Genomic DNA, 20,551 nt, shown 5'->3' with positions numbered 1-20,551 from the left:
GGGCGGGGGGCCGCGGCCCGGGCCCCTTGGCAGCCCATGAAGGGAAGTGACACAATGAGGAATGTGTTTCCCCCGCACGGGGTGGGAGGCAGAGCCCTGAGAACGGCCAGACCCCGAGAAGGGGCTGGGGGGCACAGGCCAGAGCGGCATTGGAGGCTGGGGCTGTGCGGGCGGGGCTCTGGGCAGCAAGGGGGGGGGAGCGGGCAGGAAGGGCAGCTCGGGGTGGGGGCCGTCCCCATCTCCAGACTCCACCCTGCAGGAGCCTTCTGGGTGCTGTGTTCTCACACATTCCCTGCCTGCACCCTGGGGGTGGAAGTCACCCTGTGGGATGCGGCCCTTCTGGTGGCTTCCTCTTCTTTGTCAAGGGGCACAGGGTTATGGAGGCCAGGTCCTTGGTGAGAGAGGGCACTTAGGTGTGAGGACCCCGGGCCAGGGGCAGAGCTCGGCAGGGGACGTGTTCCATTTCTCTATGTATGTCTGTCTCTCTTTTTTTCTGTTTGTGTCTTTGTCTCTCCATCTCTCTGTCTCTCCGTCTGTCTCTTTCCGTCTCTCTGTCTCTCTCTCTCTGTGGGTGTTTTTGTCCCCCGCTGGGACAGCCTGTGTGAAAACAGGCCCCCTGGTGGGAAGGCCCCTCCCCATCCTGGACACCCATTTCCTCTCCCCCTGCAGGGAGCTGGCTTGGTTAACCCTCTCCTGCCCAGAATCCACAGTTGCCCCCGAGGCTTTGGCCTGCAGAGCCAAGAGCCCCTTCCTGGGGCTGGGGCTGCGGGTGGCCGGGCCTTGGAAAGCCGGTTGACCCCACCGGCCAAGCTAGGTGGGTTACCCCAGGAACACCACCGCACCCCCCACCCCCAGCCACGCTCGCCTCCTGGGCACTGGTGGGGTAGGGGGTGGGGCCTGAGAGGATGCTGGAGAGCAGGAAGCAGAGTGGAGAGCCTGCAGCCCCCTCCCGGTGGGCAGTGGGGCCTCCTGGGGCGGGTCTCTGTGAGCCCTGAGCCTGTGCTGGTTTGGTTCGGGAAAGACCCAGGTGGGTCTCGGGGAGTGTGGGCGAGGAGGGGCTGGTCTGGCCGGCCCCTCTCCCGCTGCTGTGACCGCACAGAGGATGGGGTGCTGAGGCAAGCCGGGGGCCCGGCCCTCACCTTGGTGGTTCCAGTGGGCTGCTGGGTCTGGTGGGGGTGCTGGGGCCAGGTGGGCACTGGCTGGTCCCCAGGAACGGTCTCTTCAGTCTCTGCCGCCCCTCTGGGACGTGACAAAGGGGAGGGAGGGTGACATTCTGGCCGTGTGGTTGAGTCTGAGCCACAGACTTGGCTACCCTGACGACTCACCTGCAGGTCACTCCTCCTGGGGGTGCCCGTTGGCCCTGGGGAGCCCGGAGGGCAGTCACCATCTTTCCTTCTGTCCAGTCTGTGACCTGCTGGAGACTAGCCTGAGCTGACACTTCCCCTGCCACCTTCTGTCTGCACTGGGGGCTCCGAGGGGACCTGGCAGAAGGTGGCCCCCCGTGGCCTCAGCCTCCCCATCTGAGGGCTGAGGGGTGCGGCCGGGTGATGGATACCAGGCAGCATCCCGCAGCAGGCAGCCAGCCGGGACTCTTCCTCACTTGCCAGGAGGAGAGGTCCACAGGATTAACTCCAGAATACCTCCCCGCAGCCAGGCTCGAGGAGACTGTACCTTTGTGGGGCAAATCCCCGTGGACAGAGGAGGAGCCTGGCGGGCTATGGTCAGTGGGGTCACAGAGAGTCGGACGCGACCGGGGTACTGAGCACGGCACGGCAGTCCACAGAGGACAGTCATGCCCATTTTTAAACGATGCGACGGCAGCCCTGAGCGATGGAGAAACTCGGGGCAGCTCGTGGGAACTGGGGCCTCCTGACACCAGGGTTGGGGCCCTCCTCTCCCATTTCCACCGGGTTCACTGCCTCGTTCGTTCGTCCATCCGTCTGTCCGTCCGAGGCCCTTCTGCACCCTCCCTGTGCCTGTCTGACCAGGGAGCTGGGGAGGCCGCAGGCACCCGTCTGAGGCGCCAGGTCCTTCATGCGGCCTCCCGGCTGGCACTGAGAAGAGCAAGGATTTAGAGGGAAACAGAGACCCCAGCCCGGACTGGGGCAGGAGCTGCCCACCCAGGTGGGCCATGTACCCCCTGAGTGGGCGAGGTGTCAGGGCCCCCCGCTTGTCTCCCGCAGGGACCTGAGAAACAACGTCATCAGCACGGTGCAGCCCGGCGCCTTCCTGGGTCTGGGGGAGCTGAAGCGCTTGTAAGTGGCGTGTCCTGACCACCCCCCACCCAGGCCCCGCGTCCCTGGAGGAGGTCCCGTGGATCCCAGTCACCCGCCATCCCTCTTCACCACACATACGGGGTGGGGGGGCGGCAGATGCTTCACGCCCCAACCCCGTCTCCTTTTTCTCCGCTCCTCACACAAGCCCTGGCCTCACGCGTGGACCCGTGTGCTGCCACGTGGCCGACGTGCTGAGGGTCTGCGTGTCTCTCCAGGGACCTCTCCAACAACCGGATCGGCTGTCTCACCTCCGGGACTTTCCAGGGCCTCCCCAGGCTTCTCCGGCTGTGAGTGCTGGGCGGAGAAGGCCGGTGGCAGGGGGTGCGGGGGCGGGCGCGAGGGAAGGCTCTCCAGACCCTCACGGGCCCTGCATTCTCACAGCTCACTCCCAGCCTCCCTCCCCTCCAGCCCAGGGAGAACCTAAGATCCCGTCTCCCTTTTCTCCTGCAGAAACATATCTGGAAACATCTTCTCCAGTCTGCAGCCTGGGGTCTTTGATGAGCTGCCAGCCCTTAAGGTGGTGTGAGTATCCTTTCCCGAGGCCCCTGCTTCCTTCCTCGGCCAGGAGGGGGACACATAAACACTGTGACCACGTGGCCAGCCTTCTGAGAAGGTGGGGCGGACGATGGGCTGGGCGAAGCCCCACTGTGTGCAGTGATGGCCGCAGGGCACACGCACACGGAGTCTGCCCTCTCCAGCCTCAGCCTCTCCCTGGGGCTCCATCCCCACCCCGGGAGCCCAGGGAACCCCTCTGCTCTACCCTGGGTCCCTCCACCCTCTGCAGGGACTTTGGCACTGAGTTCCTGACCTGCGATTGCCGCCTGCACTGGCTGCTTCCCTGGGCCCGCAACCACTCCCTGCAGCTGTCGGAGCGCACACTGTGTGCCTACCCCAGCGCCCTGCATGCCCAGGCCCTGGCCGGCCTCCAGGAGGCCCAGCTGCGCTGCGGTGAGCAGACCCGAGCCCTCAAGGCTCCCTCCTGCGGGGCCCCCCGCTGACTCAAGGCTCCCGAGGCGGTGGGCTTGGTCTCCAGGGCGTCCTCTCCCTTAGATTCCACAGGGGACCCGTCCTCCATCCGATTTCCTAAACTTCCTTGGGGAGCACTGCTTGGTTTATGGTTTCATCTGGTCCCACCTCTTGGGGTGACAAAGCGTGCTGTGGAAAGAAGCACTTTTACTCGTTCAAAATCCGCCTGCTCCTCTCCTCTGCTTTAGTCTCTGGAGACGCTCCAGCCCCCTCCTTCTGAACTAGTGTGGGCTCCAGACAGAGGGGCCTGGCCCTCACCTGACACTCAGCCTCAATCCCCGTGTCCTCGCCCGCAGAGGGGGCCCTGGAGCTACACACACACCACCTCATCCCATCCCTCCGCCAAGTGGTCTTCCAGGGCGACCGGCTGCCCTTCCAGTGCTCTGCCAGCTACCTGGGCAATGACACCCGCATCCACTGGTACCACAACCGGGCCCCCGTGGAGGGCGACGAGCAGGCGGGCGTCCTGCTGGCCGACAGCCTGGTCCACGACTGCACCTTCATCACCAGGTACAGGCCCTGCAGGCCCTTCTCAGCCCAGAGCACAGGTCGGGGGAGCCAGGAGCTGGTCTGCTCCTGGGAGTATCTGTGGGCGCGCTTATGCAGATCCAGAACTAAGTCAGAAATGGTCTGCATGAGGGATACAAATTGAATTGTTGTTTTAGTAACTAAGTCGTGTCCGACTCTTCTGCGACTCCATGGACTGTAGCAGCTAGGCTCCTCTGTCCATGGGATTTCCCGGACAAGAATACTGGAGTGGGTTACCGTTTCCTTCTCCAGGGGATCTTCCCGACCCAGGGATCAAATCAGAGTCTCCTGCATTGGCAGGCAGATTCTTTACCACTGAGCCACCTGGGAAGCCCCACAGATGGCCTGATAGGAAAAAACTGATTAAATCTGACATTTCTTCAGTGCCTTTACAATGATGCAGAGGGTCTCACCTATATTGTTAGCCTTGATCTCTCCAAACGACTTGCATGAGAGGTTTTATTACCTCCATGATGAGGGTGGGGAGATTGAAGCCCAGAAAAACACTATTGTAAGGCCAGAGTTAAAGGAGTATGAACCTGTACCCCTGGCTCAGAGCCTGGGGGACTTCCTTGGTGGTCCACTGCCAGCGGCCCAGGTTCCACCTCTGGTGGGGGAACTAAGATCCTGCATGACTCAACCAAAAAAAAAGAAAGAAAACAGGCTGAAGCTGGTGCCCTGCGCGCCGCAGGGCGGCACTCGGGCACTCGAGGAGGGTGGCATGGCCGCCAGGAGCGCCTCCAGCCAGCCCTCGCCTGCCTGCCCGCCCGCCCGCAGCGAGCTGACCCTGTCTCACATCGGCGTGTGGGCCTCAGGCGAATGGGAGTGCTCCGTGTCCACGGTCCAGGGAAACGCCAGCAAGAAGGTGGAGATCGTGGTGCTGGAGACCTCAGCTTCCTACTGCCCCGCTGAGCGCGTCGCCAACAACCGCGGGGACTTCAGGTTCGGGACCACCCCTGGCCGCCCCCCGCCCCCCAGCCTCTGAGACGAGGGTGAACAGTCTTCCCGCCTGCCTACTCTAAGATGGAGAAAACACTTCCTCTTGTCATTCAGCTCTGAGTCCCTTTGATGTGTTTAGAGAGACCATATATCCTTTTGTATAAAATCACTCTTCACGATGTGCTGTGCAGAACAAACAGGGGTTTGGGGTATTTGTTTGGAGGGGGGGAGGTTGCTTCCTTACATGCATAGTAGACAAAGCTCTCCCATGACAGATGTTACATTTTAATATCCCAGAGGCTTCTCCCTTAGGCAAGGCAGGTGTTATTCTCCCATCCTACAGCTGAGAAGACTGAGGCCCAGAAAGTATAAGTGACTTGAACTCAGGAGTCCAAGGCCAGCCCCGCAGCAGTGACAGCACTGTCCCAACAAACACAGCTTAAGAACACAGGGGGAGCTTGGGAAGCCCTTGAAGTCCAGTCCCTACGGCCTCTTCTGGACCCTGCCTCCAGCTCCCAAGGGGTCTGGCCTCACAGTTCTCAGGGCAGGGAAGGGACCCTGGCCCTGAGGAGCCTGGGTCATAGGCAACTCCCCACCTCTACCCCCAGGTGGCCACGAACTCTGGCTGGCATCACAGCCTACCAGTCCTGCCTGCAGTACCCCTTCACCTCGGTGCCCCTGAGCGGGGGTGCCCCTGGCACCCGAGCCTCCCGTCGGTGTGACCGAGCTGGCCGCTGGGAGCCGGGGGACTACTCCCACTGTCTGTACACCAACGACATCACCCGGGTGCTCTACACGTTCGTGCTGGTGAGGCCAGTGTGGGGGTGGAGGCCATGAGGCCACGGGGCGTGGGAAGGGGAAGGGGAGAAGCTGGCTGGCCCCACGGGGGCCCCTGCGTCCTTGGGAGGCACAGCGAGGAGCCACGGGGCCAGCGCTGTGTCCTGTGCTCGCCTCCTCTTCCAGGGGATTCAGATTGCCCAGGGCCACACTCGGGACATGTGGGCCACCCCGAGCACAGTCCCCCAGTACAGCAAGGTCAGCCTTAAGAGGAAAGCGTGAGGTCGTCCCGTTGTCCTTAGTGGGTGGCGCAGCCGGAGGGCGGCCCTGAGCCGTGCAGACCTTGCTCCCTGTCTGCATCTCCCATCAGGATCAGACTCAGACGTGGGCAGGACCCTGCTCCCCAGGCCCTGTTGCTGAGCATCAGCACAGAGAAGGGGGTTCCTGGGGCATTTTGGGGAGACAGAGCTGGATTGGATGGTGCCCTTTCCTCCCCTCTCTAACCCAGATGCCCATCAACGCCTCCAACGCACTGACCCTGGCCCACCAGCTGCGAGTGTACACGGCCGAGGCCGCCAGCTTCTCTGACATGATGGACGTTGTCTATGTGGCTCAGATGATCCAGAAGTTTCTGGGTTATGTCGACCAGATCAAAGAGGTGAGATTCAGTCGGGCCTCTGGGTCCCCTGGAAATCACCCGCCCCCCTCAACCGCTCAAGCCTCTCTCGCCCTAGCCCCTGGGTCCCCAGGCCCCCTCCTGCCCGCTGTGATTCCCAACCCTCCCACCCCCAGCTGGTGGAGGTGATGGTGGACATGGCCAGCAACCTGATGCTGGTGGATGAGCACCTGCTGTGGCTGGCCCAGCGCGAGGACAAGGCCTGCAGTGGCATCGTGGGCGCCCTGGAGCGCATCGGGGGAGCTGCCCTGAGCCCCCACGCCCAGCACATCTCTGTGGTACTATGGGCCAGCTGGGAGGCTGCCCCAACCAGGGAGGGGCAGGGAGGGGCCTTACAGGTGACAGGGGTCAGCCTCAGCCCTCAGCATCCAGGAGTAAGTCCAAGTGTGGGCCGGCTGTGTGCCCGATTTATCAAGACGTGACTAGGGTCCCAGCCGTGTGGCATCACATTCCAGCTTGTCAGGGGCAGGGCAGAGGACAAGGAGCCCAGTGACACCACAGAAGTTACCCAGGGCTTCGTGCGGGGAACCGAGTTGAAAGGCTGTGTTATTGTTTAGTTACTAAGGTGTGTCCAACTCTTTGCAACCGCATGGACCGTAGCCCGCCAGGCTCCTCTGTCCATGGGATTCTCCAGGCAAGAATACTGGAGTGGGTTGCCATCTCCTTCTCCAGGGGCTCTTCCCTGCCCAGGGATTGAACCGACGTCTCCTGCATTGGCAGGAGGATTCTTTACCACTGAGCTACCTGGGAAGCCCTGAGTTGAAGAGCTAGGCGGGTGGAAATACACAAGAAGGGGTGGGGAGAATGAGAAGGATCAGGAGGAAGGTTTGGAAGCAGGCGCAGCACTGGGATGGAGTGGGGGCTGATGGAGACTTCTGTTCCCCAAGAAGAGGGGACTTTTCCAGCGAAGGGTGGTGAACTATTAATAGTCAACAAGGGGACCGCAGCATCTCCTCTGGGCATCTGGGGGGATATAAGGAGGGGGCACACGGACCCTGCTCTCCGGCTTGGTTGGGGCAGGAGGACCAGGGCGTGTGGGGAGGTGAGGCGGCTGCAAGGTGGGGGGTGAGTGAGCAGGAGGAAGGGCGGAGCAGCGCCAGGGGGACTCCACTGCCGACCGGGGCTCCCAGGCCCTGGGCGATGGGCAAGGGACCGGAGATCAGTCGGAGAAGGTCTGTGGTCTCGAGCAAGAGCAGGCCAGGAGAGAGTGACGGGGTCCCTGTCCCTAGAACTCGAGGAACGTGGCCTTGGAGGCCTACCTCATCAAGCCACACAGCTACGTGGGCCTGACCTGCACAGCCTTCCAGAGGCGGGAGGCGGGCGTGCCCGGCACCCGGCCCTCAGGCCCTGGCCAGAGCCCGTCGCCTGAGCCGGAGCCCCTGGCCGACCAGCAGCTCCGCTTCCGCTGCACCACTGGCAGGCCCAACGTGTCTCTGTCGTCCTTCCACATCAAGGTGGGCGCCCAGGGAGAGAGGGTGCTGAGAAGGCGGGTGGGTGGGTGGGAAGTGAGGCGCCTGGGGGGCGGGGGGCGTGAGAGGACGTAGGCCCGAGGGGGTGGGGGTGGGGGACACATGGAGGCAGCCCTGGGGGCCAGCAGAGTCCCGGGGACCCCGGGCGTCTCTGAGGAACTCCCGTGTCCCCCCCAGAACAGCGTGGCCCTGGCCTCCATCCAGCTGCCTCCCAGTCTGTTCTCGTCGCCCCCAGCGGCCCTGGCACCCCCGGTGCCCCCAGACTGCACCCTGCAGCTGCTCGTCTTCCGCAACGGCCGCCTCTTCCGCACTCTCGGCAACACCTCCCGCCCCGGAGCCGCAGGGCCTGGCAGGAGGCGCGGTGTGGCTACCCCTGTCATCTTTGCAGGGACAAGTAAGGGCCCGGGACCCCGCCCTCTGTCCTGCCCTGCCCCACCCTGCCCTCGCCTGCACTCCTGATGCCCTGCTGGAGGCAGGGGATGGTGGCTCCCGCACAGTTTCCAAGACGATGCTGGACAGGGGCGTCCTGTGAAGGAAGGGACAGGTGGAGAGAAGGCTCCGGGGACCCGGGGTTTCACATCCCAGACTCGTCACATTTCTGAAGGGCTCGAAGCACAGACCCTCCACCTGCGTGGGCCTCCCTCTGCTCCCCTTCATCACCTGGTGCCAGCTCCCCCCACCCCCCACGGGGTGCCTGCCCTCCTGTATCCTCCTTTCACTCCAGCTTTTGCTCCCTTGGTGTCACGTTCCACCTTCTTTTCCCCAACCCCCGAGTCCTCCCTTCCTGGCCACGTCGTCGCTGCGACTCCTTTGGCACTAAGGTGGGCCACCAGCTCTCTGTGCCTTTGATTCATCCTTGCATCTCCCCAGTTAGGCTGAGGCTCTGGGGGCGGGGGGCGCGCCTGCATGTGGCATCTAACTCTACCCCCAGGACCCCCCACAAGCCCCCGCACACCCGCCCAGGCCTGAGTGGACCCCCCTTCCCTTCCCACCCTAGGTGGCTGTGGCGTGGGAAACCTGACCGAGCCGGTGGCCGTCTCGCTGCGGCACTGGGCTGAGGGGGCCGAGCCCGTGGCAGCCTGGTGGAGCCAGGAGGGGCCGGGGGGGCCCGGGGGCTGGCGCTCCGAGGGCTGCCAGCTGCGCTCCAGCCAGCCCAACGTCAGCTCCCTGCACTGCCAGCACCTGGGCAATGTGGCTGTGCTCATGGTGAGCTGAGTGGGCGCCAGGGGTGGAGGGCGGGGGGCACTCTGACCACCTGGGGCCACAGGGAAATACGGAAAGAACGGGGGCCTGATGGGGCCTCGCGATGGGGAAGACTCACAGGGCACTGTCCCTCCGGTCTGCCCCACATCTCTCCATCTTTCAGGAGACAGGGAGGTCCTCTATCAGGAAAGTGAACGTGTTAGTCGCTAACTCGTGTCTGATTCTTTGCGACCCCATGAACTGTAGCCCGCCAGGCTCCCCTGTCCATGGGATTTTCCAGGCAAGAATACTGGAGTGGGCTGCCATTTCCTTCTCCAGGGGATCTTCTGGACCCAGGGGTCGAACCAGGGTCTCCTGCATTGCGGGTGGATTCTTTACCATCTGAGCCACCAGGGAAGCCCCAGAGCCTTTTGGGGAAAAAAAGGGAAAAAAAGCCCCAGAGCCTTTTGAAAAAAAGGAAAAAAAGCAGACAGACAGGGAGGTCCTCTATTCCCATGTCGAGAGAGATGGCTCAGGAACCACCAGGCTGGATCTCCATATCCTTCACTCTGACACCTGGGTTGTTAAAGTGAAAAATGAACCTGGGAATGTCTGCCCTCTGTCACCCTCCCCGCCCAGCCCTGTCCAGCCCCTCACCTCCTGCGCTACACTTCATAGCCCGCATTCCCAGATCCTGAGCAGGTGTGCAGCTGTACCATAGATAGTACCTTCTTCCTCTTTCCTCATCTCCAATTTTCAGGCTGGGAACCTGCAGAGTTCCCAGAAAGGCGGGTCAGGAATGCCACCTAGACCGTGTGTAAGAGTGTAAGAGTAAATGTGGTGGTGCTTACATTTTTGCTATCCAGATAGCAAAGGGCCAAAGTTGGGGCCCAAGGCTGACTGGGCTTGGGAGGGGAGAACTGGCCTGGGGGACCGGCCCGGACCCCACAGGGGGGCCTCTGCTTCCTGTTACTCACCCCCTCTCCTGTCCTTCCAGGAGCTGAGCGCCTTCCCCAGGGAGGCGGGGGGCTCGGGGGCGGGGCTGCACCCCGTCGTGTACCCCTGCACGGCCCTGCTGCTGCTCTGCCTCTTCTCCACCATTATCACCTACATCCTCAACCACAGGTGAGCTCCTGCAGGGGAGAGGGTGCGTGGGGAAGGCCGAGGGGGTCGCTCACCCCTGGCGAGTGTCCCTTCCCCAGGCTCCTGCCCAGCATTTCCTGCGAGCGTTCTGAGCTTGGGAAACACGTCTGGGGTTTAAGGTGTCTGTCCCATTTCACGCACGCACACCGATGTCTGCCTTCTCTTCGACTCTCCCGGTGGTCCTGAGCGCCAACCTTGGGTTGTGCAGTCCACTAACTAGACACTGTTTCTACGGCAGCTCCATCCATGTGTCCCGGAAGGGCTGGCACATGCTGCTGAACCTGTGCTTCCACATGGCCATGACCTCTGCTGTGTTTGCAGGAGGCATCACGCTCACCAACTACCAGATGGTCTGCCAGGCGGTAAGCAGGAGAAGGGCTGGGGTCTCCAAGGATGGGTGCCAGCAGCCTGGGCACAGAGGAGGGAGGCACACAGGCCAGAAGTAGGGGCGGGTCATGGGCTCCAGCTCCACGGTTCTGGGTCCAGCCTTGGGTGGGAGGGTGGGTGTGGGCATGATAGTAGGCGGTGGTGAGAAGCAGAGAAACTAGAAGCCGGGGTGAAGTGGAGGGTGGGGGGGCCTGCGATGGAAGAGCAGTCGGGGAAGAGGCCGGCAGCAACGACAGGGTCATGGAGCCACCCCGGCGCGTGGAGGAGAGCCCTGGGCTGGAAGTAGAGAGGGTAACAGCAGGGACCCAATCCTGGGGAGGGTCTGGGTGGAGCTGGGGGCGGGGCCCGTGGGAGGCGTGGGAGAACACTGTGGGGGCTGAGCTTTGGGGGGGCCGGCCCCCCAGCCCTCAGCCCTTGGCCCCACAGGTTGGCATCACCCTGCACTACTCTTCACTGTCCACACTCCTCTGGATGGGCGTGAAGGCCCGCGTCCTCCACAAGGAGCTCACCTGGAGGGCGCCCCCTCCACCAGAAGGGGACGCTGCCCCACCTGCCCCCCGACCGATGCTGCGGTAGGTGCTTCCATCTGTCAGCTTTGCAGTGGGGAAGGACTCTGGGGGTGGAGGAAAGACATCAAAGGCTGTTCTCCCAGGGTGGATGCAGGGTGGGTCCAAGGTCCTGGGAGATCACGCTCCCAAGACACAAGAGGTGGCGGGAGCTTCCCTGGTGGTCCAGTGGTTAGGACGTGGTGCTTTCACTACCATGGCCCAAGTCTGGTTGCTGGACGGGGAACTAAGACCTTGTGGCTCTGTGGCCATTTAAAAAAAAAAGGCTGAAGAAGCAAGGCCCTAGGTGGCACCAAGTTTACCCAGTGCCATGGAGGGGGTGCCTCCTTGGGGTTTTCAGGCATGCCACGGCCAGGAAGTAAGCGACTTCACAGGTCACTGGGCAGGGATCCTGGGAACCAGAGTGGCACTGAGTTCCACGCTGTTTAGGGGGACAGAAAGCAATTCTGGCCTCTGTCCCTTGGAATAGGCTTGGCCAAATCCGCTAGGGACCTATGACCTGCCCTAGAGGGGCCTTGCATCCCCAGAAAAAACAAAACTCTGACACGATTTCTCGGGGTAGGAGGATGGGACAGAGACCCCTCGGTGAGGGTTCCGAGCACCAGTTCCCCATCTCTCTGACCCCCAAACCCCCTCTCTCCAGGTTCTATCTGATTGCGGGAGGGATCCCACTCATTATCTGTGGCATCACGGCGGCTGTCAACATCCACAACTACCGGGACCACAGCCCCTAGTGAGCGCCCTGCCCTCGCCCCAGACCTCTCTGCTTGGCGCGGGGTGCCTCCTACTCCTCACGACGGGGGTACCGCCCACCCGCCCAGCCAGTCACCCAGCCTCAACCCCTGCATGTGGCCCGAGCCGCCTCCCCACCCACCCGACCCCACGTCATACACGCCGCCTGTGTCTCCCTGCAGCTGCTGGCTGGTGTGGCGCCCGAGCCTAGGTGCCTTCTACATCCCTGTGGCTTTGATTCTGCTCATCACCTGGATCTATTTCCTGTGCGCAGGGCTGCGCTTACGGGGTCCCCTGGCACAGAGCCCAAAGGGGGGCACCGTCCGGGTCTCCCTGGAGCCGGGGGAGGAGCTGAGGGGTTCCACCAGGCTCAGGAGCAGCGGCCCCCTCCTGAGTGACTCGGGTTCCCTCCTGGCGGCTGGAAGCACAGGGGTGGTGACGCCTGGGCCCCCGGAGGACGGCGACGGCCTCTACTCTCCGGGAGTCCAGCTGGGGGCGCTGGTGACCACGCATTTCCTCTACCTGGCCACGTGGGCCTGCGGGGCGCTGACGGTGTCGCAGCGCTGGCTGCCCCGGGTGGTGTGCAGCTGCCTGTACGGGGTGGCGGCCTCCGCCCTAGGTCTCTTCGTCTTCACCCACCACTGTGCCAGGCGCAGGGACGTCAGGGCCTCCTGGCGCGCCTGCCGGCCTCCGGCCTCTGGACCCCGCGCCTCCCCGCGGGCCGCACCTGCTGGCCCCGAAGACGGGTCCCCGGTGTTCGGAGAGGGGCCCCCGTCTCTCAAGTCGTCCCCGAGCGGCAGCAGCGGCCACGCGCCGCCCCCGGGGCCCTGCAAGCTCACCAACCTGCAGCTGGCGCAAAGCCAAGCGTGCGAGGCGGGGGCGGCGGCCCGCGGGGGGGGGGAGCCCGAGCCCCTGGGCACCCGGGCCGGCCTCGGCCCGCGCCCCCCAAACAACCTGCACCATGGCCGCCGGGGCCACAAGAGCCGCGCCAAGGGGCACCGCGCGGGGGAAGCCGGCGGCAAGAACCGGCTCCGGGCGCTGCGCGGGGGCGCGGCCGGGGCAGCCGAGCTGCAGTCCAGCGAGAGCGGCAGCCCTCACCACAGCCCGTCCGAGAGCTACCTGGGCAGCAGCCGCCACAGCCCGGGCGCCGGGCCCCGGCTCGAGGGTGAGGCCGCGCTCACACCGTCGGAGGGCAGCGACACGAGCGCCGCGCCGCCCCCCGAGGCCGGCCGGCCGGGCCAGCGCCGCAGCGCCAGCCGCGACAACCTCCGGGGCGGCGCGCTGGAGAAGGAGAGCAAGCGCCGCTCGTACCCGCTCAACTCGGCCAGCCTCAACGGCGCCCCCAAGGGCGGCAAGTACGACGATGTCCCCTCGAGCGGCGCCGAGGCGGCCGGCGGCGGCTGCATGAAAACCGGCCTCTGGAAGAGCGAGACCACCGTCTAGGGTGGGCGCGGGCACCGCTTCGGCACGAGCTGGCCGTGCGGGCTCGTGACCCCGCTTCTCGTGGCGGGGCGGGGGGGCGCCTCAGAGACGTCGATCGGTACGTCCCCAGGTTGGAGTGGAGGTGCCTCGCTGCACCCGGGCTCTCCAGCTTTAGTCCTGGAGACCGGGGGTGGGAAAGGCATAGGCCCGCCACTGCGGAGAGGGCCGTCACCCCGAGGTAGCGACAGACAATCCCTGGACCGCGGGCGGGGTAGGTTTCCGTCCCGGCCCAGGCCGGTTTTCGGCAGGTGGCTTGCAGGCTAAGGTCCTGCCGGTCTGCGGTGCGACCGAGAGTGGCGGGGACAGCATAGCTCGGGCGGGCCCCTTCTAAGGTACAACCGCACCTCCGCACCGCCTCACTGGCGGCGCCCGCCTTACTAGGAACACTGGTGATGGAGCCTGAGTGAAGTGTTCTCGCCTAACCGCCCTCCTCTGAAGTCTCCCATCTGTGCCCACACCCCAGAGCCTCTCTCTCACCCCGACTCTGGCTAACTAGGAAGCCTAGCAGATGAGCCAGGTGACCAGGACAAGCTGGAGGGAACAAGGTGCTGCTTTTTGGAATTAACTATGCAAGAGGAGAAGGGGGGCCGTGTGAAAGGCAGCTGCTGGGATCAACCAGCTCTCTGGAACGGAGGGAGGGAGCGGGGCAGGTGGAAGGTAGGGTGCAGGATTAGGGCTGGAAGCCATTCCCAGGGACTGGGACAAGAACCACATGGCAGGGCTCAGAGGGGGCACCTCAGGACAAAGCTAAGGCCCTATACCTAAGACACTGACTGCCAGGTACCTGGGGAGGATGGGAGAATAGCAGAGCTAGTACTTCGACTTGGGTGAAGGTAGTCCTGCCTCAAACCTAGTCCTACTGAAAAAAACGCTCTGAAGAGGGGCGCCACTGCCAGGCTGCAGGCGGTGCTGGAAAAGCACTTACTGTTAATCGCAGAGCCCATATCCCATCTCAGCCTTCCACCTCCCAGGGACTAAGAGGCTTCCCCACCTCCATGACGCCAGACAGGAGAACGTTATCGATGATCTGATGTCTAGGTCCATATTAGAAACCTCCAAAAAAATCAAACCAGCTTCCTGCCCCACCGAAGCCCAAACCAAATCCCCAAGGCAAAGGGTAAGGGCCCCTGCGAATCACCTGGGACCTGTGCCTTCACTACTTTTAAACACCAGCACTCATATTTTCCCCAACCTAAAGAGCAACCACCAGCCTTTGATTACAGCACACAATCAAAGTGGAGGGAACCTCGGGCCTTATGAAAAGCAACAGGGAAACACGGCCCAGTCTCCATATCAGCCTGAACTCCAGCCTGATCGCCAAGGCGAGAGCAGACAGACAGGGGAAAGGGAGAAAACCCACACGCCCTGAGATGGATCCTGTTATTTATGCTTGCTGCACAGACAATATTAGACAGAAAAAAAAAAGGCAAAAAAAAAAAAAAAAAAGCTTCATATTATTCTTCCACATATGCTGGCTGCTGTTTACATACCCTGCCAATGCCTTAGCACTGGAGAGCTTTTTGCAATACGCTGGGGAAAGGGGAGGGAGGGGATGAAAAGTGCCAAAGAAAACATGTTTTTAAAAGCTCGGGTTTTATACAATAGAATGTTTTCTAGCAGATGCCTCTTGTTTTAATATATTAAAATTCTGCAAAGCCCTTTGAGCTATGACCTTACTCCTCCACCCACGGTCCTTTTGTGATGAGAAAGGATCTCTAACACTGTACACATGAGCCCATGGGGTCTGTGAACAAACACAGGGCCGAGGGTTGCTCAGTTCCCATCCGCTGAGGGCTGGTAACGCTGCGAATACCCACGATCCACACCAGGAGAGGCCCCGCCAGCCCCGCAGCAGCCATGTATCAATCCAACCTAGGAGCAGGAGAGCCCCGGACACTGCTCCAGCGTCCACAGAACGGGAGGCAAGCCACTCTCTGGGACGACAGGATGGGGCTCCCTCCAACCCGGGTGTCCCCATGCTCCTTCTGACTTCAGCTCCGGGACTGCACAACCCTCCTTGGGTCTCCTTAAACAAGAATGGAAACACCTGAGGGCTTGTGGACAGTGATTCCTCTGGCTGTGTCAAGCCAGTTAGCAAGTCATCAGATGAGGTGAAGCACCCTCAATGCCCAATGTGCATCAGCGGGGGTTTGGAACACTCTGGGTGGCTTGTCTAGCTGCCTGGGCCTTCTGGAAGTCCCTAACTTCCTGAGGGGTACGCAAATACTGCTCGATTTCACTATCAGAAATGTCCTCATCTCCAGTGACCGTGGAGACAAGAGGGGTGGGACAGACTCGCTTTGGGGGCTTCAACATGCAGGGTGGGAGGAGGAGGGCAGGGCTGGCGGGCCGCTTGCCCGCAGGCAGCTCTAAAGAGCCACGCCTCACATCCTCCTCTTCTGGTTCCCGCCCCTGCCCCTGGCCCTGCAGCTCCTTCTCCCCGGCGTCCATCTCGGCTGTTCCGTCCCGAAAGGCCTTGCGGACCAGCAACTGGCGGTGCTGGAGGAGGTCGCCGATGTGCTTGACTACAGACCGTTTGTCAAGCTTCAGAACCTGCAACCAGGCCAGCTGCTGGGCCATCCGCAGCAGCACAGCCAGCAGCTCCTGCAGGCGGGAGGAAGCGGGGTAGGGCAGGTCCACATTCGCCAATTTACAAAATCGGGCAAGGGAACAGGTCAGTCGATCTGAAGGCCGCAGGGACTGCCACGCCAGGAAAGTGGCGGCGGTGATGACAGGCAAGGGGTGCCGCCCGGTCACCAGCCACGCCTCATCGGCCAGCTCCACTAACTGCAGTGTTCGCGATAGCATCTTCTCCTTGTCTTCCACGTACTTAGCTGGCACAGACGGGGAGGCTTCAAACAGCTTGAAGCTGAAATAACCAAAGTGAGGGTCTGGTCTCGGTACCTCCGGAGACAGCTCTTGCAAAGCACAGAAGATAGGCAAGCTATGCTATCTTTCCAGGAACACACAAGCCTGCTGGGTAGCAACTTTATTCAGGTACCAAGAGAAATCAGGGCAAGTCTCCTGCAGGAGAGGTGAAGGGCAAGAGAGTGCAGAAGGGCGCTAACGTCTAATCACAATCCCGCCCGCTCCCACCATCAGCCATCATTCTGAGTGAGTGCTTTACACAATGTTCTCCTTTAACCCACTCAACATCCTGTTATGCACATTTAAGAGTCGAAAAACTTGCCCACAGTCATCCAGCTTGGAAGTGACCAAGCTTCAAACCCAAAGTCATTCGACACCGACAGCCTTTGCTTTCTACCGTATTTGTCAGAAAAAAAGAAAAGAACACAGCTACTTATTAAAGAAAAAAATAGCTTCTAACTCCAGCTCTGTCAGTTTGCTCATACTGTTTCAGCTCTAATCACACACAACGTGATCCCGCTGAGGCAGGGCTGTGGCATTTAGTCAAGCAGGCCTGAGTGGTAGAACCCAGAAGCCCTGTGCCAAAGCTGATACTTAACCTTCCTACAGCATCAGGCTGCTGTGACAGCAAAGGGGTTTGAAAATGAGACCACGTTCTAGAAACGTAACATGGATTCACACGACCAGTGCCAGGCACAGGAGAAGGAGAAAAGACATTTCCCCCCCCACATCCTCGCAGAATGGACTTGGTCAAAAAGAGACAACCGGAGGTAAAAGGATTCAGGTCTAAACCCATCCCACCCCCGTGTCTCCCACCAGGCAGGTACCTGCTACAGTAGGTCTTCACCAGGTCCACCAAGCACAGAGATGGCACATCCAGCCCCAGGAGCTTCACTATCTGCATGTAGGTTCCAGAAAACACATCCAAATCTGCGTACAGCAGGGTGCAGATGGTCCCCATGGTCAGGGGCCAGTTTCGCTGCCGGCAGGTGATTAAGACACAGCAACCAACCAGCACCTCCTTCTTCTGCAGCCTGGCTGTGCGGATGCCAGTGTGCTGGTACGCCTGTTGGTAGTAGGCAACTGCCGTGTCCTCAAACGTTGGTGGCAGCTGTAGCACTCGACAGAGGTCTCTCACTCGGCGAAGACCTAGGAAAACCCGCGGCAGGAGTTAGAGGGGTCCCAGCAATACATTAACAGGATCAGACAATTTGATTAAGTGGGATTTATCCCAGGGATGCAAAGATTTTTCAATATCTGTAACTCAATCAGTGTGATACAGCACATGAACAAGCTGAAGAATAAGAACCATATGATCATTTCAACAGATGCAGAAAAAGCTTTTGATAAAATGCAACACCCATTTACGATTAAAAAAAAAAAATCTCTCCAGAATGTGGGTCTAGAGGGAACAACACATAATAAAGGTCATTTATGACAAACTCACGCTAGCATCATACTCAATGGTGAAAAGCTGAAAGCATTTCCTATAAGATTAAGAACAAGACAAAGATACCCATGCTCGTCAATTCTATTCAACATAGCTTTGGAAGGTCTAGCCATAGCAAACAGAAGAAAAATAAAAAGGAATCTAAATTAGAAAGGAAGTAAAACCGTCACTGTTTGCAAATGACATGATATTATACGTGAAGGAGTCAAAGGAGCTCCCAGCAAGTTCTGTTAAACTCACCTCAGATACCACATGCACAAATAATGGAACGTTCTACAATGATAAGAGTGACTCTTGGTAAGGCCATTTGAAAAGCACAAAGAAATTTGTGGAAAGCAGTCAACACTTCAGTGCCTCATCTTTTGGAGGCTGGTTTGATTTGTGACCAAGCTTTGACCTAGGTTCCTTGAATCTACCTCAAACATACCCAAGCAGACTTAAACCTTCCACCTAATTGCTACCTCTCTTAGAACCACATCCATCCTTTATTTCTAATTACCATTCTCTTCTTCTCTACCTTTACATAGTAATGCTGAAAACAGAAAAGACAAGCTGGACCATAAGGAGAATTTTCTTTAAAGCCACTGTGTCATAAAAGGTTGATTCTCACCTCGTTGCTGGCTTCGACTAACTTGTTCATTTTCCCCAGTGCTTCGAGAATATGTTACTTCTGTAAGATAATGGACAACAAATGGCTTGTTTAGTCTCTATCAACGACCCCTGCCCTCTCACCACACAAAACCTGGGAACAGAATCCAAATCATCAGGTACCCACTCCCGGTCTCACAGAAGGTGCTCATCTTTGCAGGTAAAAGGTCCATCTGCTTTTCTATGACCACAAGCAGTACCAAAGACACAGAAGGCTGAAGAAGATTAGGACTAGCACTAAAGCAGTTCCAAGTGTTCCAAATTTCCAGCCACCCCTCCTGTACATTCAATTCAGGCAATTTTCCTGCCTGTAGATTTTGAGGGCTGCACTAGTCAGGGACTTGGAACACAAATGAAAAAATGAAAAAGAAGTTTTTGCCGATTAGTTTTCAAAACTGCTTCGGGGTAAGTAGTATTTCCCGCATTTCTACAACATTGACCTATTGATATAATCCTTCCAAATAAGCAGACTAGGTAAATTGAGTGGAACTTTTGTTTCTCTTTGTTTCATTTATTCAACGTTCCTTAACATCTACATATAACAGATATGGTGCTAAGAAAATAGATAAACGACAGCCCCTGACATGCAGTTCACTCGTTCACTTTCACTGTTTTCTCCTATATCTAAGTGTGCTCAGGACAGGGAGAGGGCAAGAGATAAGAAGCATCTGACGTCAATCCCTCCATCGCCCCAGGCTGTATCCACGGCCCTGGAAAAGCCCCCACAGGTACCTCGGAGGTTGCCCTCGTCACTGAAGGTGGTCGTAAGAACGCCCTCGGTGACCACGCAGCCGCAGTCGGAGCACACCAGCTGGTTCTGGGAATAGTGCGAGTCTTCCACGAGCTCAGCGGAGCCGCAATCGGGACAGCGGCCTCCACCCGGCATCGCACAAGCGGTCCAGAGCCTAGGCAGCTAACCGCCCGTACCGCCCACAACAGCAACTGTGCCGAAACAGGAAGTAGGTGCGGAGTCTTGTAGGGTTGCACCTTCCTCTTCCGGCTAGCGTAGCAGCCGTACAGTAGGTACCGCCTCCGCGGCTTCCGGTCCGTTCCTCTGCGGACTCGGGTAGAAACGTGATCGAGGAAAGGAGGTTCCTGATTGGACTGTATCTTCGGATTCCCCGCGATCCGTACTTAGTTTGAGGTTGGCTGTCTAGGCTCGGGGTTACTCTTGAGTGAGCTTTCTACCCCCGTGGACGCGCGTAACAAACAAAACATTGTTGCCAGCCACAAACAACTCTTTCTTCTAAAGCGCCAAGGGTATCGCAGATTCTCCTTTTCTCTTTGGTAACAAATGTTGATTCTGGCCATAGTACAAAATTTGTGGCCTAAAAGGGAGAGTAGTGTATTGAGAGAGCAGGAAATTGTGTTCTTTCCAGAGCGGCTTTCCTTCAAGCACGTTGTTTCGTCTCTTTGCAGTCTGCTTTTCTCCCCTCTAGGATGAGGGAGTTGAATTAAAATCCAGAGTGACAACCTGGGATGCTTCCAGAGACTAGGCAAGGAATGTCTAAGGGAGTTGGAGAGAAAGAATATGGGGGTTGGTGAGGCCCTTGGCAGTCTGAAGAGTTTAAGCAGATTGAGATGTTTTTAAAACCTTAAGCTTTAGGATGCTTCAAGATTCTAGCTCCGAAGTTCCTGGCGTGGTATAGTATAGATCAAAGAATTGAGCAAAAGTGTGTCTCTAGTAACGTTCCAGAAACCAAGCTCACAAATGAGAGATTTTGTATGTCATGTTTGAATATAACTTAAATGTCAGCAAAGAGGATGTGTTTTCTCATAAGTAAATCCCAACTGCACTCATCAAGAATAAAGGTTTTCAGGAATTCCCTGATAGCCCAGTAGTTAGGACTCTGCCTTCACTGCTGAGGGCCCAGGTTCAGTCCCTGGTCAGGGAACTAAAATTCTACAAGCCATGTGGTGTGGCATAAATACATAAATAAATAAATGTTTTTTAACACTTGAAAGTTTTAGAATCAATTGTGTCTGAAAAATAAGACAGTTGAGTTAAAATTACAAAGAACCATGGCCAGTCCCTCTGACTCCAAGAAAACAGACAGGAGTTATCACAGCCAGTGCTGAAAGTATGTGGGGAATTTCTGCTTCTTAGTTTGATCTTGGGGAATTTCAGGCAGGCTCTGGCATTAGCAGATTTTAGAAGATGTTAGTTTCAGACAGTGTAATCGACATCCTTACTGGGAGGGTAAACAGGTCCCTTCATAACTGGCCCTGGGAGTATGTCTTTACATTCCCATAGAGAACAGTATCAGATGCCGCTCATCCCAATTTTGTGCAGATCATGAACTTAACTGCATTTTTTTTTTAAAGTGGGATTTCACTACAGAGTCATCTTCCCATAACAGAAGCCTTGAAATTCTGCTTTCCCTGACATTTCTCATAGTAAA

The 20,551-nt window shown here is 58.8% G+C and overlaps 2 protein-coding genes across 2 annotated transcripts in view; one reads left to right on the top strand and one right to left on the bottom strand.

Moving 5' to 3' along the window:
- Positions 1–14,841, top strand: part of ADGRA2 (adhesion G protein-coupled receptor A2) — a 36,460-nt gene extending 21,619 nt beyond the window's left edge. Inside the window, exons 3-19 of the mRNA XM_081524173.1 lie at positions 2,184–2,255; positions 2,492–2,563; positions 2,727–2,798; positions 3,061–3,224; positions 3,599–3,812; positions 4,608–4,772; positions 5,378–5,576; positions 6,055–6,204; positions 6,339–6,500; positions 7,452–7,676; positions 7,869–8,085; positions 8,689–8,897; positions 9,871–9,998; positions 10,255–10,378; positions 10,830–10,975; positions 11,613–11,702; positions 11,884–14,841. Of these exons, the coding sequence (XP_081380299.1) occupies positions 2,184–2,255; positions 2,492–2,563; positions 2,727–2,798; positions 3,061–3,224; positions 3,599–3,812; positions 4,608–4,772; positions 5,378–5,576; positions 6,055–6,204; positions 6,339–6,500; positions 7,452–7,676; positions 7,869–8,085; positions 8,689–8,897; positions 9,871–9,998; positions 10,255–10,378; positions 10,830–10,975; positions 11,613–11,702; positions 11,884–13,144 (3,670 nt within the window). The 3' untranslated portion in view covers positions 13,145–14,841. The remainder of the gene's footprint in view (positions 1–2,183; positions 2,256–2,491; positions 2,564–2,726; positions 2,799–3,060; positions 3,225–3,598; positions 3,813–4,607; positions 4,773–5,377; positions 5,577–6,054; positions 6,205–6,338; positions 6,501–7,451; positions 7,677–7,868; positions 8,086–8,688; positions 8,898–9,870; positions 9,999–10,254; positions 10,379–10,829; positions 10,976–11,612; positions 11,703–11,883) is intronic.
- On the bottom strand, positions 14,618–19,098 carry BRF2 (BRF2 general transcription factor IIIB subunit). The gene is made up of 4 exons (XM_081524174.1): positions 18,882–19,098; positions 18,112–18,171; positions 16,879–17,200; positions 14,618–16,052 (listed from the first exon to the last, which is right to left on the bottom strand). The coding sequence occupies exons 1-4, from the start codon at positions 19,033–19,035 to the stop codon at positions 15,323–15,325; spliced, it is 1,266 nt and encodes a 421-aa protein (XP_081380300.1). The 5' UTR covers positions 19,036–19,098; the 3' UTR covers positions 14,618–15,322.
- Positions 19,099–20,551: the final 1,453 nt, after the last annotated feature.

Source organism: Giraffa tippelskirchi, chromosome 8 (assembly GCF_054371585.1).
Source record: "Giraffa tippelskirchi isolate mGirTip1 chromosome 8, T2T-mGirTip1v1.2.pri, whole genome shotgun sequence".
Classification (NCBI taxonomy): Eukaryota; Metazoa; Chordata; class Mammalia; order Artiodactyla; family Giraffidae; genus Giraffa; species Giraffa tippelskirchi.
This window is presented reverse-complemented; position numbering and strand designations above follow the sequence as displayed.

Coding starts and splice junctions, on each gene's coding strand:
- BRF2 (XM_081524174.1), bottom strand. CDS start 19,035: ATGCCGGGTGGAGGCCGCTGTCCCGATTGCGGCTCCGCTGAGCTCGTG. Junction 18,172..18,881: donor TGACGAGGGCAACCTCCGAG/GTACCTGTGGGG, acceptor ATTATCTTACAG/AAGTAACATATTCTCGAAGC. Junction 17,201..18,111: donor TAGTCGAAGCCAGCAACGAG/GTGAGAATCAAC, acceptor GGGTTTTCCTAG/GTCTTCGCCGAGTGAGAGAC.